The sequence below is a fragment of the Amia ocellicauda genome, chromosome 5 (assembly GCF_036373705.1).
Source record: "Amia ocellicauda isolate fAmiCal2 chromosome 5, fAmiCal2.hap1, whole genome shotgun sequence".
NCBI lineage: Eukaryota > Metazoa > Chordata > Actinopteri > Amiiformes > Amiidae > Amia > Amia ocellicauda.
In genome coordinates, this window is record NC_089854.1 from 19427638 (window position 1) to 19441242 (window position 13605).

Sequence of the window (13605 nt, forward strand, 5' to 3'; positions counted from 1 at the left end):
GTGCACTTTGTGCTGGGACAATAATTCACTTTGTATTGCGCTTATGTTTTGTAAGTCGCCCTGGACAAAGGGCGTCTGTTAAGATATAAATAATAATAATAATAAAAGGCCACTCAAAAATGTGCAGGTTAGTCACACAACACAATGCCACAGGTGACTCAGGTTTTGAGGGAGTGTGCAAAAGTGGCCGCAGGAATGTCCACCAGAGCTGCAGCAGGTCGAGACCCTAGAGAGGACAACGAGCTGCAGATGAGCCTTCGACACAGCTTCTGACAGTTTGTGCAGAAATTCTTGGGTTGTGCAAACCCACAGTTTCATTAGCTGTCTGGGTGGCAGGTCTCGGACGATCCCACAGGTGAAGCAGCCAGACATGGAGGTCCTGGGCTGGCGTGGCGCCACATGGTCTGCAGTTGTGAGGCCGGTTGGACGTTCTGCCAAATTCTCTAAAACGACATTAAAAGTAGTTTATGGTAGAGAAATGAACAGTCAGTTCTCTGGCCACAGCTCTGGTGGACATTCCTGCAGTCGGCAGCCAATCACACTCTCCCTCAAAACCTGAGACTTGAAATCCATAGATTAGGGCCTAATGAATTTATTTCAATTGACTGATTTCCCTTCTACAAACTGTACCTCAGTTAAATCTGTGGACTCTTTTGTTCAGTTTGCATGTACAGAGAGACGAAGGTGAACTGTGAAACCCCACTGTGTTGTCTGCAGTGATGTGGTTGTGAGTGTCATCATGTCTGTCGGGCTCACAGTGTTACACTGATCCTGGTACAGAGCATCTGTCTGTGCGCTGACAACATTGTGACCCTGTTGTGTTAATATTAGGAGTAGCAGTAGTAGTATTATAATTCGATCATTAATTAGAAATAGACCCCAAGATTGTATTTAATTAAACCGTTAACATCAAAAATCCATTAAATGTGCAAATACAGCCCAAAAAGGAAAAGGCAGATCAACTTATCCAGGACAGCCAAGCAGTGCCACACAAGTCCATCCTGCTACACGTTCCTGTTTATTACACGGCAGGCCTACACCAGTGTTTCTACTCCCAGCACAGCCATACTTTACCATGCACACCGGAGTCCCAAGAAACTTTCTACCAAACTCGCTTCCTCGAGTTCATGAAATCTGGGTGAAAGTATTTTTTTGTGCACAAACGCTATTGGCCAGGTTGCCACAGCCGGGGGGTGATTGACAGTGTCCGGTCAGCTGCCAGCCGTGTAGGTTATATAGACGAGGCATCATATTAAAGGCACGCATGGACCACAGATTCATATACAAACTAGACGTTCTCATCTATTTGTTTTGGACATGTTTTGTTATACTTATATGTTAAATACCGCCGTTATAAACCGCTCAATCCCACTTCAGCAGCGTAAGACTGAGACACAAACAGCGGCGCTTCATTCTCCACGCCCCTGACGTCACAGGAAGTTGACCGACTGCTGCACGGGCCTATCAGAATCTCCACATGACATTATCGTGGCCAATAGTAGGCTGTGGAAGGCGGGACTTGATTGCTGACGGAGTGAAGGCGGAAGTTGGAACATGTGCGCAGAGCCGAGCGGCGCCGCGGGGAGATCCGCACTTATTACACAGCCGCGTCACCTCAGCGCGGACAGGCTTGCAATGTCGCTTTCAAATCAAACCCATTAGAAACACGACACTGTTCTGCGTGGAAACAGACACGTGTGCGCGGAGGCTCCTGGGACGGGTCTCGGTGTTTACCTGGGTTTTACACGCTTTACGCATCAATTATGGCAACAAACCAGGACGCACCATTTTAATCAACAACTTCATATTTGCAAATGTTGTTTTGGTCTTTTCTTGATGGTCATCTTGCACACTTTATTAAGTATCAGAAAGCATGGACAGTAACCCAGAAGCCCCAGAGCGAGGCGGACCGCCGGGCGGACCGGTCCCGGGTAAGCGACTCTGTGTGCCGCAGGAGCGCCCCGGGAGCCCCGGAGACCTGCGCTCGGAGGAGCGGAGCAGCAGCGCTGTAGACGTGGTAGGTTGGTGGCAAATAAAGCGATTTACTGCAGTAAAGGGTCCCACACAGTCCGGAGTCCTGCAGCAGGACCCTGTCCCGCCCAGCAGGGGGCGATACAGTCCATCGGCCCCTTCATGATCAAAGTCCATGACAAGATACAGACACGGCCGGAGTCATGTGTGAGAAAACTGTCACCTGATATCTGTGACAGACCCATGTGTGGAGTGTGGTTCTGTATGAGGAGTTAACCTGATAAGGCTACAGGACTCTCCCACAGGCCTGGTGTATGTGTCTGAAGAACCACCAGCGCTGAGTATCTGTGTCAGCTGCCCAGTGCCTGTGCTTTGCCGTTTCCATGATCCACTGAAGTGTTTCCCGGTTTCTCTCATTATAGTCCATTATACTGCCAGTCCACAATGCCGCCTGCTGGCTGGATGACAGCCTGGGCTCGGTTCTGGAGCAGGATTTCCAGGGATCCATGGAGCTGTCAGTTTTCAACGACGCCAGTCAGGTACAGCCAGCCAGGCAGGACACCCCTTACAGTACCGGTACCAGAGAAATGCTGGTAACGGTATCTGCCCAGATTCACATTCATCTCCACACGGCTAATGCTGTCTTATAGACAGCCAGTCCAAACACTGCTCTACACGGTGCACAAACACACTTCACTCCGACTTACCACATTTAACTGTTTCCGTATGCAGAAGTTGTAACAATCTTACTGTCCAATCACAGAAGTGTCTCGGAAGACAGACGAGTGTAATTGCATGTGATACACACTGGGACATGTCCATCAACCGTGTCTCCTGCGCCTGCGTTAGGGTACGGCTGCTAACGGCCCTTTTTGGCTTTGCTGAGAACTGCAGCCTCATGCAGCAGCTTTACCATTAATGACAGACTGGAGTGAAACTGAAAATCCCCACTGTAGAGCAGCAGTAAGAGCCAAACCAGCATAATTACAGAGTTACTCGCCGATTAAAATAACTCTGAATGCATGTCAGTCTCTGTGCCGCTTTGTGTTCCTCTCAGGACGACTCTCTGGCGGTCATCGAGAGATGGACCGTCCGCCTGCAGCGCAGAGGGATTCCCACCGTGCTCTCGGGTCACCGTTCCCCTCAGCCCAGAGGAGGTCAGTGGCTCTGTCTGTCCTGCAGGGTCAGCTGCTGTCCCTGTGTCCACTGCTGTCCCTGAGCCACTCTTGGGGTGGTGGCTTGTGAGATACAGTACTGAGAGCCCTGCAGCGTGGCGCCCCCATGTGGCTGGGTTTGAGAGACCCTTCTCTCACCACATCACCCAGTCAGGGAGGTCCACAGGTTAGATGACCGCCTCACCTCATGTTTCTGTCTGATGAGTCCAGGAACGGTTTAACTCCCTTTCTGAGTTAGAAACAGCAGTTTAGCGTAGCAGGAATGGCAGCCGTGCTTGTGCACCTCAGAGAGCAGGATCTTAAAAACTCGCCAAGCCTTAGAAATGGTGCTGGGTTGCCATGGCGATGTGCCGCTCACACAAAGCAGGCCTTTGAGCCTGGCGCGGCCCCTGACCCTGCTCTGCGACTCCAGCACGGCTCTCCCGGCCCCGCCACTGGGAACCGTGGCACAGAACAAACGGTGTCCATGGTGATTTCATTTCATATACGGATTACGGTGGAGGCGGGGGGGCATTTTAATAAAGCAGAGCGAGGTTTCTCAGAAAGGTGAGAGAGAGTGTATCTGACCCTCTTGGCAGAGTCCTGTCTGCCGTTGCTGCAAAACCCTGTGGCCCCTCTTAAAGCCACACGGCCCCTCGCTGCAGACGGGCCGAACCAGACACCGCCCCCAAGAGCTCTGTGAAATGGGACATGATTGACCAATAGCTGTGTCTGCTAAAGTCAGCGGTGTGGTACTGTTAAAGCAGGTCAGATGGGAGCTGATCCTCACCCTGATTCTCACCCTGACCCTCACCTACACTCTCACCCACACCCTCACCCTTACCCAGACCCTGACACCAGCACTTGCACAGTTTGCTCAGATCGGGCGACATAATAACCCCCTTTCTTGCTTTTCTCTTTCTAGTTGGTTACGCTAAGAACCAGGCGGTGGCCCAGAGCCAGGGGCGGTACCTGTGCTTCCTGGACGCGGTGAGTACGGGAGAGGGGGACTTGGGGCGGCCCTCTGCGGTGTTCATTTATTTAACTCGGTGAAGTAAGGCCCCCAGTCCGTACTCTGGGCCACGGGGCCGCTCTGGGCATGGCCCTCTGGTGCTGTCTGTGCTGAAGCCTGTGTGTTGATGCCGGCTCTGGCCAGGCTTGAGGTGTGAGTCGGCTCTGCTCTGTCTCTCAGTCCAGACTGCTTGGAAGGACTGCGTGTCTTTGTGCGCTGGGAGATTAAGTCATGTGTTGGACGTCTAATGGTTTTATTGCACAATATTTGATTGGAGAGCTGTGGAGCCGATGTGTCGAGACCCAAGTGTCTGTGCTGGACTCTGAGCCAGGTCTTGTCTTGGCCGGGTTCAGATTTTTGTGTCACCAGGGGCTGTTAACCAGAGACACGTCTGTTTCCAGACTCCTGCAGATCTGGAAGCCAATTACAGAACATGCTTCTCAAGTATTATTTGTACCTCATTTGTACCAATCAGCTCCCACCTCATTGTTTTCTTAAATGAAGGCAACATATTTATATTATTTTTCTGAGTAAATGCCCCCTTATCCGATATAGAAAGAATAACGATGGGACATTTAGTGAAGAAAAGTGAAGTGAAAACTTAAACTCTCACAGAAGTCCCTACAATACTATACAATACTATAGTACTATTACTTTTACACATAGACCAGTGGTCAAACTATTGTGTTGAGCAAATGTCTTGTATTTCTTAAACTCTTCATTTCATACAAATACTGAAATGAATTTGTCAAACACACCATATTCACAGTCTTTATTCTGAATTGTGATAAAGGAGAGACCTTTCACTACTGTGTTACATCAGCAGGTCACTCTGTGTGTCTCATTGTAGTGACACGTGGTTCTGCGTCGCCTCTTTAGTATTCAGTTTCTACCGGAGTTTGAGCTCCTGCAGCTGGTCAGGTCTCCACAGACGGGAGTTTCTATCTTCTCAGCCTTGACAGTGGATCCCTCCCCCCCGTTCCCCCAGGCAGTTTCACAGTTTCAGGCTACAGAGCACAGGTGATGTGAGCTGTGTACCCACCCCCCCGTGGGACCACCCTGTGTGCTGCACTGTCATGATCAGCACCTCCCTTTACCTGCTCTGCAAGGCGAGGACGTCTGTCTGTAAACACGCTTTACAGCTTTCATCTCTGCTCTGAGAGGCGCTGTGTCAGCGATGCTCTGAGCCGTGGAGTTCAGGAGGCGCTGCAGCTTGTGTTGTCACTGAGAGCCAAGCTTGTGTGTGAATATCTGCACACTTCATTTTCTGTCAGGATAATAAAACTCTTGCTGTTTATGAGCTGAGCCTCAGCTGTGCAACATGTTGGATTGATTGCCATGGATTGATTGGCTGGAGTGCCTGCAGCCCTCCTGCAGCCCCAGCACTGGGGACATGGGAGGGGTGCGCCTGGTCTCCAGTACTGGGGTGGGCACCTTGGTGCACCGGGTCTCCATGCTGATGCTGAGAGTGCCGTGCTTCACTCTGGTGCAGTCAGAGTGTGTCTGCAGCCAACATGGTGCACAGTTTCTGTACCTTCCTGTGCCAGCCGAGAAGAAACGTGCCCCCCCACACAGCCCCCTCATCCCCTGCTGTCTGCCCCCCTCCTGCCCATTGCAGAAGGGGAATCCGGGGCAGTACTCCACCCCCTACAGCCTTGCCGGTGCTGGCCTGGCCCGGGAAGCCTAACCCCAGACGTGTCGTCTCATTAGTAAATAACTGACAGTTTTATTATCCTTTTTTCTCACTCTGTTTAATGTTTCCACCCTCCATTTTGTGTCTCGTTTCCTCCCTCTCTCTCTCTCCCTCTCTCTGTACTCCTGGCCATTTCTCGTTTGTGTAAATTAAGCTTAAGCAGTTAATCTCCTTGGATGGAAACAGCAGCCTTTTGTTTTTCAAGAGCCTTTGGCATAGGGGACGTTTTTTTTTGGGGGGGGGGTTATTTTTGCATTCAAAGTGTAAAAAGAAAAAAAAAATCCAATGTGGACGATCAACGAACAGCTTTCAGCCCATTCAAAAAAACGGAAGAAAAACACTCTTTTTTTTTTATGTGTGTACCTCACGGCCTTGTGAGGAGCCCCTCTCTTCTGGAGCAGCTGTACACAGCTGTGCTGCAGATGTGCAGCGCACTGGGGGGCAACCAGGAGAGGGTTAATTACTCCCAGACTGTGCTGTTGCACAGCCATTCTCAAGAGCAGACTTGCACACTGGATTTAGGATTGTCATGTTTTTTGTGCAACTGTACTTCGCCAAACAACCCCAGCCTGTGACATCACTGAGCCGAAACCAGTGCCGCAGACAGCCGCATAAAGCGCTCTTTTACCGGCCTGTATCCATTCGCCAAAAAGACTCTATTTTACTCCCTACAATATGAAACCAGTCTTTTACGTAATCATTTCAGTGCATCAGTGACAAAGATAATCTTTTAAAAATACAAATATAATTTTACTTTGCTACCTCTTAATGGTACGTTTCAGAAATTAAAGTTTTGTTTTCAACTGAATGTTTAAATTGAGCCTGAGGCGAGAGCTGGCGTCACGCTGATCTGTATTTGGGACCGAGCAATTGACATGGATCAGTCCAAACTGCCTCTCGGGAATATATACGCTGCTCTGAAAAAGCAGTTATTTATGCAAAATTACATAATGAACAGTTGCAGAAGCATGTGCCCCGTGCTTCCTAAATGGCTGTGTTGCTTTTCTGAATTACAGTAATTTGGGGACATAAACAGCAGGATGATGGCCACTGCCCGGCTAATTGTGACTTGCTGGGTGTGCTGTTCACGGGACTTTCTCTCGCCATTGTTTCACATGCCGCCTAGTCTACCCGCTGATCGGTCTGTGCTGTGAGCTGTCCCACGGTCATGGTCCATTAAGCGGTTTCACGGTCATGGCCCCCAGCCTCTGAAACCAAAGCTGAGGGCAGTGCAGAGGGCAGAGCCAGGGATAGGGCAGTATGTAGTGTGTTGGGCAGTGTGTAGGGCAGGAGCTGCTGGGCTTAATTTCAAAGGTTGGATGAACACGATTGCAGCCGTCCTGGACTGCTGGTGCCCTTGTACCCTGATGACTGGGTGCTGATGCTTTATGTTTTCTTTCCTGTTATTGCTTTGTTGTCTTCACCCTTAGAGGGCTGCTCTGCAGTTCTTGCACAATGCAAATGTTTTGTTGTTTTAAGACGGCCTTTTGTTATGGAGACATCAGTGCGTCGCTCCCCTTCTCATGACTTTGACTCATCTCCAGCGCTGTGATGCACAGCTTATGATTTAATCACTAGTTATTTGCAGAATAACCAGTCAGTGAGGGGTTGTGCGCTGCAAACAGCAGATCCCTTGTGTTTCTGCATCTCTAAACCTGACTGAACTCACTTTTTAGTTTATTTCAGAAAACAATCTTGAGCCCAAAAGCCAGTCTTCAGTGTGCTGGGAGCAGTGTCGGACTGGGAACCGGACCAGACTGGGAGGGCCTCAGATCCGAATCACTCCTCTCTCTCTTATCGATTCCTGAACCAGACATTCAGTATCTAATCCTAACCTTAACCCCAGCTGCCAGGATCCTCAAACAGACCTGTGTTTTGCAGGAATAAGCACACATGCTGCAGGAAGACACTGGGAGCTGGGAGCTCGAGCGATCACAGCTTTCAATCTTTCAGTCCAATTTCAGTGACTATGTGACACAGTAAGACTGTAACTCCGTGACACGGTGACTGTGTGACACGGTGATTTTTTTTTGTCTTTCAGGATGACATCATGAGTCCTCAGAGGGTCAGCCTGCAGCACCACGCAGCTCTCCAGCACCCAGACTGTGTAAGTACATTGACACAGCCCCCCCGCTTCCCCAGCACAACACAGCCATGTTTCCATGTTTCAGTGCAGTCTGACACATCAGACGTGTGTCAGGCAGAGCCAGGAAGCAGAGTGAGTGCCTCGGCTGTCTAAGCAGTGACTCGCAGAAAGGATGATCCATAGGCTCAGCTAATCAGCACCTCGGGGGTGACGTTTAAGGCCTTATTTTTTGCTTGGGGCAAACTGCCCACTCCGTAGTCAAGTGAGTGGAAGGGCAGTTTGCCCAGAGCTCCTGACAGTGGAAATTGGGCCCCAGGTTGCAGTCTTCCCTCGGCTCAGGCCTTTTCTTGTGATTTCTAAAGCAGTTCCTCGGAAAGTACAGCACATAAAGGCACGGCCGAGAGTGCGTCTGCAGTGTGGAGGGGTCCGTCACACTGAGGATTCAGTGCCAGGGTGTGTGTGCGGGGCTCGGCTCTCTGTGTTAGAGAGCCGTGAGACTCCAGCGTCATGCCTGGCAGGGCTCTTGGGGCCGCTGAGACAGCTCTCCCATTCAGCACACGAAACCCAACAGTTAGAAAGCCCCTCGCCCTGCGGGGGCGACCTGGGGGGTTGTTGCCCAGGAGATTGTTGTTGCTGCTGCTGACAATGCAAAGGAAGTAAATGAACGGATTCAGAGATGTAAAGCAGAGATGACTTGATGTTTCCACATTCCTGTCCCTGGGTGTGAGGAGGAGGAGGAGCTGCCAGCCAGGGCTAGTGTAGCTTCAGCTTCCTCTCATCATTCTTAATATCCACTCATTCATTATCGTGACTATATTTGATAGAGACAGTCAGGCTGCGTGTCTCCCAGCCCCCTCCCCTGCACTTTCCTGTCTGTGCTGTGTGCTCCTGCAGAGCACCCTCCTGCAGTCGCTGCATCTCGGTGGCACAGCTCTCGGAGGCTGGGGGTGCAGATGCTCTGCACAGCACTAACCTGCTCAGCCTGCAGGGGCCACAGCTCATGCAGATGCTGCTCACTGCGCAGGTCAGCACAGCTCCCAGGATTGCATGCCTTTTCCCAGCGATCGAGCCTCGGCTCTGCACTGAAACATGGTTCTGCGCTGTAATAGCTTCTGCATATTCGACGCCAGGGTCAAAGGGAAACACCAGTTTAAGAAAACAACATTTCAGACAGCGAGGAGCTCTGAGGTGGTCCTCTGCTCCTGTCATCTGTTTGCATTTACGATGCATGTGAATTAAAGTATTTTTGTGTACTGTGCTGATTCAGTGCTCCCTGTGTGTATCTGTTTTTCCTGTCTGGACCCTGCTGGGACGGCCTTCCAGTGGGCTTTGGACCGGACAGATAAAACACAAGCCAGAACTTTACAGACAGGCTAACTTCTGGAGGCACTGAGGCAAGACTAGAGGCAACGCAGTCTTCAGAGTCTTCAGTGTGCTGGGAGCAGTGTCGGACTGGGAACAGGTGGCCAAGTGTCTGTCAGTGTGGTGGGATGGCGAGGGGTGGGGGGCGAGTGTCATGAAAGCCACAGTCAGATTTAAAAGCTATATATGATTTACAGCCGTTTCTACCCAGCCAGCAAGACTGAGTGCACAGAGCATGCACAGAGCACACACAGAGCTCTGGGCTCTGTGCGCTCTGCTCAGTTTTGCTTGCTGGGTAGAAAATGGCTGTAAATTGGACCCATTGAGTCCTTGTTTCTCAGCACTGAGGAGAGAGAAGAAGGGCTGATATGCAGGCGCAGGGCAGTCTTCTCGACCTGGAGTGAACACAGCTGCAGACAGAGGGCAGATCAGTGGGTCTGGGTCTCCGTCTCCTTGTTGACAAGAGACGCATTCTCACTGTGGAGTTAATTAACCTTTTCAAACGGCAACCTCTTCATTCCGTTGTATACGTTGTTCACAGCAGAAGCTTTCATCAGGATTGAGTCCCGCTCGCCACCGTTACAGAGAGCCAAAAAGACGACGGGCAGATTGCATGAGGAGTTCCTGCACTGAGCAGCTTGTGGGGGGGGGAACACCTCTGCTCACAGCACAACGCCCTGTCAGGAGGGAGGCCCCAAGAAAACAGCGTCCCGGCCACTGCAGGTGCACAGCCAGCAGCGTCCACACGTCTCAGACCGGTCGGACAGGAATTACCTGAGTGTGTGGGGGGAATGAGAGCAGCTGGCGATGGTCTCGGAGAGGGGTTGTATTGTTGTTTTGAATGTGAAGCCGAAACCGGTCTGCCGTGCCGCTCTGTGCAGATCTAACTACAGGGTCCGCACGGTAACCCCTGCCCCCCCCCACCCTTACTGCAGTAGCCCCTGCCCCCCCGGCCCTCACAGCCGTGTGTGTAATAACCCACTCAATGTTTCCCGGCGTCTCTCTGCTTGTGTTAATAACAGATGCAAAACCACTTCCTGAACTTGCCAGCAGTGTCTATGATTGGTCTATAAATCCCCCTCAGTGTGTCTCTGACCTCAGATGCCCTCCTTGGGTGCTGTGTGTGTGCGTGTGTGTGTGCGTTATTTATGGCCCTGTGCGGCCGAGGGGCCCTGTGCTGTGCCGCACCCCGCAGGCTATGAGAGCAGTGCTGCCTGCCGCCCCACAGAGGCGCTCTGTAATTTCACTGGCTGCTCCTAGCGGCTGTGGCTGCCGTTTGAGACCACTGTGGTCACAGAGTGTGTGTGTGTAAACATAAATATATATCAGTGTGTGTGTTTGTATATATGCACACACACGCATGTTATTGCACTATGTGTAATGGCATAGTGACCCAGGTATCTGCTGTTCAGAATATATTGCAAGTCATGAAATAACCATCTTCCACTGAAATTCCAGCCGAATATGTAAACCCACACATGACTAATTTTCATTAAAAGGAGGAGCTGTCAATCTCATGGACCGCTCTCTGGTTCTCTCTGCCTTGTGGTCCAGCCTCCTGAAACACGGCCTTTACATTGGGGAGCTATTTTTGTAGTGTGCTCGATTTACAAATAGTTTCATCTTCTGTTCTCTAATTAGGAGTCTAAATTACAGGTTCAGGGATGCCGAGTTGACACCGAGTGTTGAGTTTGGTCAGCACCGGGCTGTGTCGGGACCGCTGATGTTGTGTTTGGCTGCAGCGCTTCTCTGGGACACTGGGAGCTCAGCGCTGACTTCAGTGGTCAAGAATTGTCATGTTGGCTGTTCCTTCAGAGGTTTTTGTCAGCTTTATTTTTACACAATCTGGTTACTGATTTTTAGTATGGCAAAATACCACAACACCATTTCTGCCTTCAAGAGCCATAGTAGAAAAGTCTTCAGATTGAGAATGTCTTGTGCAATTATATATAAACCTGTGTATTTATCTGGGGTTTATGACCCACTGCACATTTTTAATGCCATTTGAGAGTACAGCGAACCTGGCCTGCTGCCAAACCATAATGACCAGTGAGTTGCCACACCGCACTCTCCACCAATCCTCAGTAATGCACTGGTTTTGCAATAATGCTCTTCTTTAAATAGCTACTGTGTGCCCTTAATGAAAGCCAAAGACCGTTGTGTGTGTGTGTGTGTGTGTGTGTGTGTGAGAGAGACACCACTGCAGGTCACCTGGAGCTCAGCTTCTGAAGTGTTGGTCTGGTGTACAGTATGTCCATACAGTACAGTGTTTTGGGGTGTAGTTTGTCAGTACAGTACAGTGTGTCCATACTACTAATAACACAATGTGGCCCTGTCCACACTGTCAGAAGGAGGGACGGGTGAGCCGATGCTAGACTGAGGACTTTCTTTAAATTGCTTTTTGTTTTTAATAAAATTGGCGTATGGTACGGAAAAGAAGGAATCTGTATTTTCAGTTGGACAGGTTGATGATCGTAGCGGCTGATTCAAGTTCCAGATTGAACAATGACCCTGGTGGTCACGCTGGGGCCCCGACGGAGCCAATGGGATACGCTTCACATGGTTGCTGTGCCTTCAGGGAGAGAGAGACGCATCGCCATTATTTTATAGCGTCCTTATATTGAACGTTGTGCAAAGAAAACTTCTGGCTTTGTCCTACATATTGAAGTGGAGTCAGAGTGTGATTGAGTGGCCCCTATCTTTGTCCTACAGGTTGCAGTGGAGTCGGGGTGTGCTTGGATGGCCCCTGGCTTTCTCCTACCCCAGCATTGACAGTCAGCGCAGTCTGTGAAGCCACATGGGGAGACACTGTAGGATCAGCCCTGCCCAACTGATCATACGGCAACAGTCTGCAGCGTAAAATTTTCAAGTGTGCATCGTCCAGTTTACAGTGTTCAACCTGTACAGTGTGCAATAACAGTTTAATAGTGCCGTGCCTCCCCTGGCCAGCTGTGCAGTTCCTCAGTCATCTGCTCTGCATTAGGTTGCAGCTGACAGTTGCGCGACATGGTGTGAATCGCTTTCTTCAGGCACTTTGACCCTGCACTTTTTCCACTGCGCTCTTGTTATCAGAGTAGAAGATTGGATCTAATAATAGGGTGAATTTGGCAGGGCTCATGCTTCCAAGAATAGTTGCGCATCCGGCCCCTGTGTGCCAAGCATGTGACGATTATCAAGAAGTGTGATGCAAACCGCAGGGACGGCTGTTTTCTGAGCTCAGTTCCCTTTTTTAAGTTAAGTGAAAAGCCTCTCAGAAACAGCCCTGTGGCCTGCATGGCACACTGAGCAGCAGGGGCCTGGGCCGTGTTGCGTGGGGGGTTCTGTGGGGCAGGGGCAGCCATGCTCTGGGCAGTGTTCCAGGCAGGGTGAGAGCTGAGGGGTGACCCGTGATTCTCTTGTCTGCGCAGATCGTGGGGTGCCAGGTGAGACGGCTTCCCGAGGGTTCGACTGAGCGCTACACTCGCTGGATCAACAGCCTCACCCAGGAACAGCTACTCACACAGGTAAGACCCGCAGGCCCGTCCGCCCCCGCCAGGCCCAGCGCTGCCCAGCAGTGTGTGTCCCACTGCAATGGCACCCACTGGCAGTCCTGCTGACCCACACCTGCTTCATGCTGATGGAAAATCCCTGCAATGCATCTGTCAGGTGTCAAAAGGAATCCCCATCGCCAGTCCTGGGCTGCTTTCTGTTGTCCTATGTTAAGAATTAGTTTTTCCTTTCTAATTTGAAGTGCTTTAAGCCTGTGTGCCAGGGGAGGTGTTTTGAATACAGCCCAGCGAGATAGGGAAGCAGGTAGTGTCTCGGCACCCCACCGTGTCTCGGTGAGCCTGCAGTCCACTGCAGACCAGGCAGCACACTGGCCTGGGACGCATTGCAGCACAATTTTTTTAAAAGTAACAGTCAGTCGAACCTGCTGAGAAGGAAACATCCTCCACATGCTCTTCAGGAAGTGGCAGGGCCCTCAGACAATCCCTTTGACACATTCCTGGTGTCAGTCAGGGCTGCTCTCTCTCTCTCTACCAGGCCCTGCCGGCTCGCAGTGCACCGGAGCTCACCTCCTGTACACAGACACAGACACAGACAGTGCCGTGGTTATCAAGCTGCTCGCTCACTCACTCACTCGGGGAAACGGCAGCTGTGTTGTGGTGTGTCCGGTGTGTTGCTGCTGTGCTGTTCTGGGCCGGGCGGCGTGTCCGAGGGTTGCCAGACTCTGATTCCTGCACAGATTGTGGTGCAAGCAGGCGTGCCGAGCACAGGGAGGAGGGAGAAACCTGGCAGAGCTGAGCCTGACCTCTGGCACAACCCTCTGTAATGTGCGGCCAAATGT

General features: G+C 51.0%; 1 protein-coding gene across 2 annotated transcripts in view; it reads left to right on the plus strand.

Moving 5' to 3' along the window:
• Positions 1 to 1555: 1555 nt before the first annotated feature.
• Positions 1556 to 13605, plus strand: part of qtgal (queuosine-tRNA galactosyltransferase) — a 43860-nt gene continuing 31810 nt past the window's right edge. For both annotated transcript variants that reach the window (XM_066704136.1, XM_066704137.1), the window contains exons 1-6: positions 1556 to 2017; positions 2394 to 2510; positions 3029 to 3128; positions 4051 to 4115; positions 7872 to 7937; positions 12686 to 12781. In XM_066704136.1, the coding sequence (XP_066560233.1) occupies positions 1874 to 2017; positions 2394 to 2510; positions 3029 to 3128; positions 4051 to 4115; positions 7872 to 7937; positions 12686 to 12781 (588 nt within the window). In that variant the 5' untranslated portion in view covers positions 1556 to 1873. The remainder of the gene's footprint in view (positions 2018 to 2393; positions 2511 to 3028; positions 3129 to 4050; positions 4116 to 7871; positions 7938 to 12685; positions 12782 to 13605) is intronic.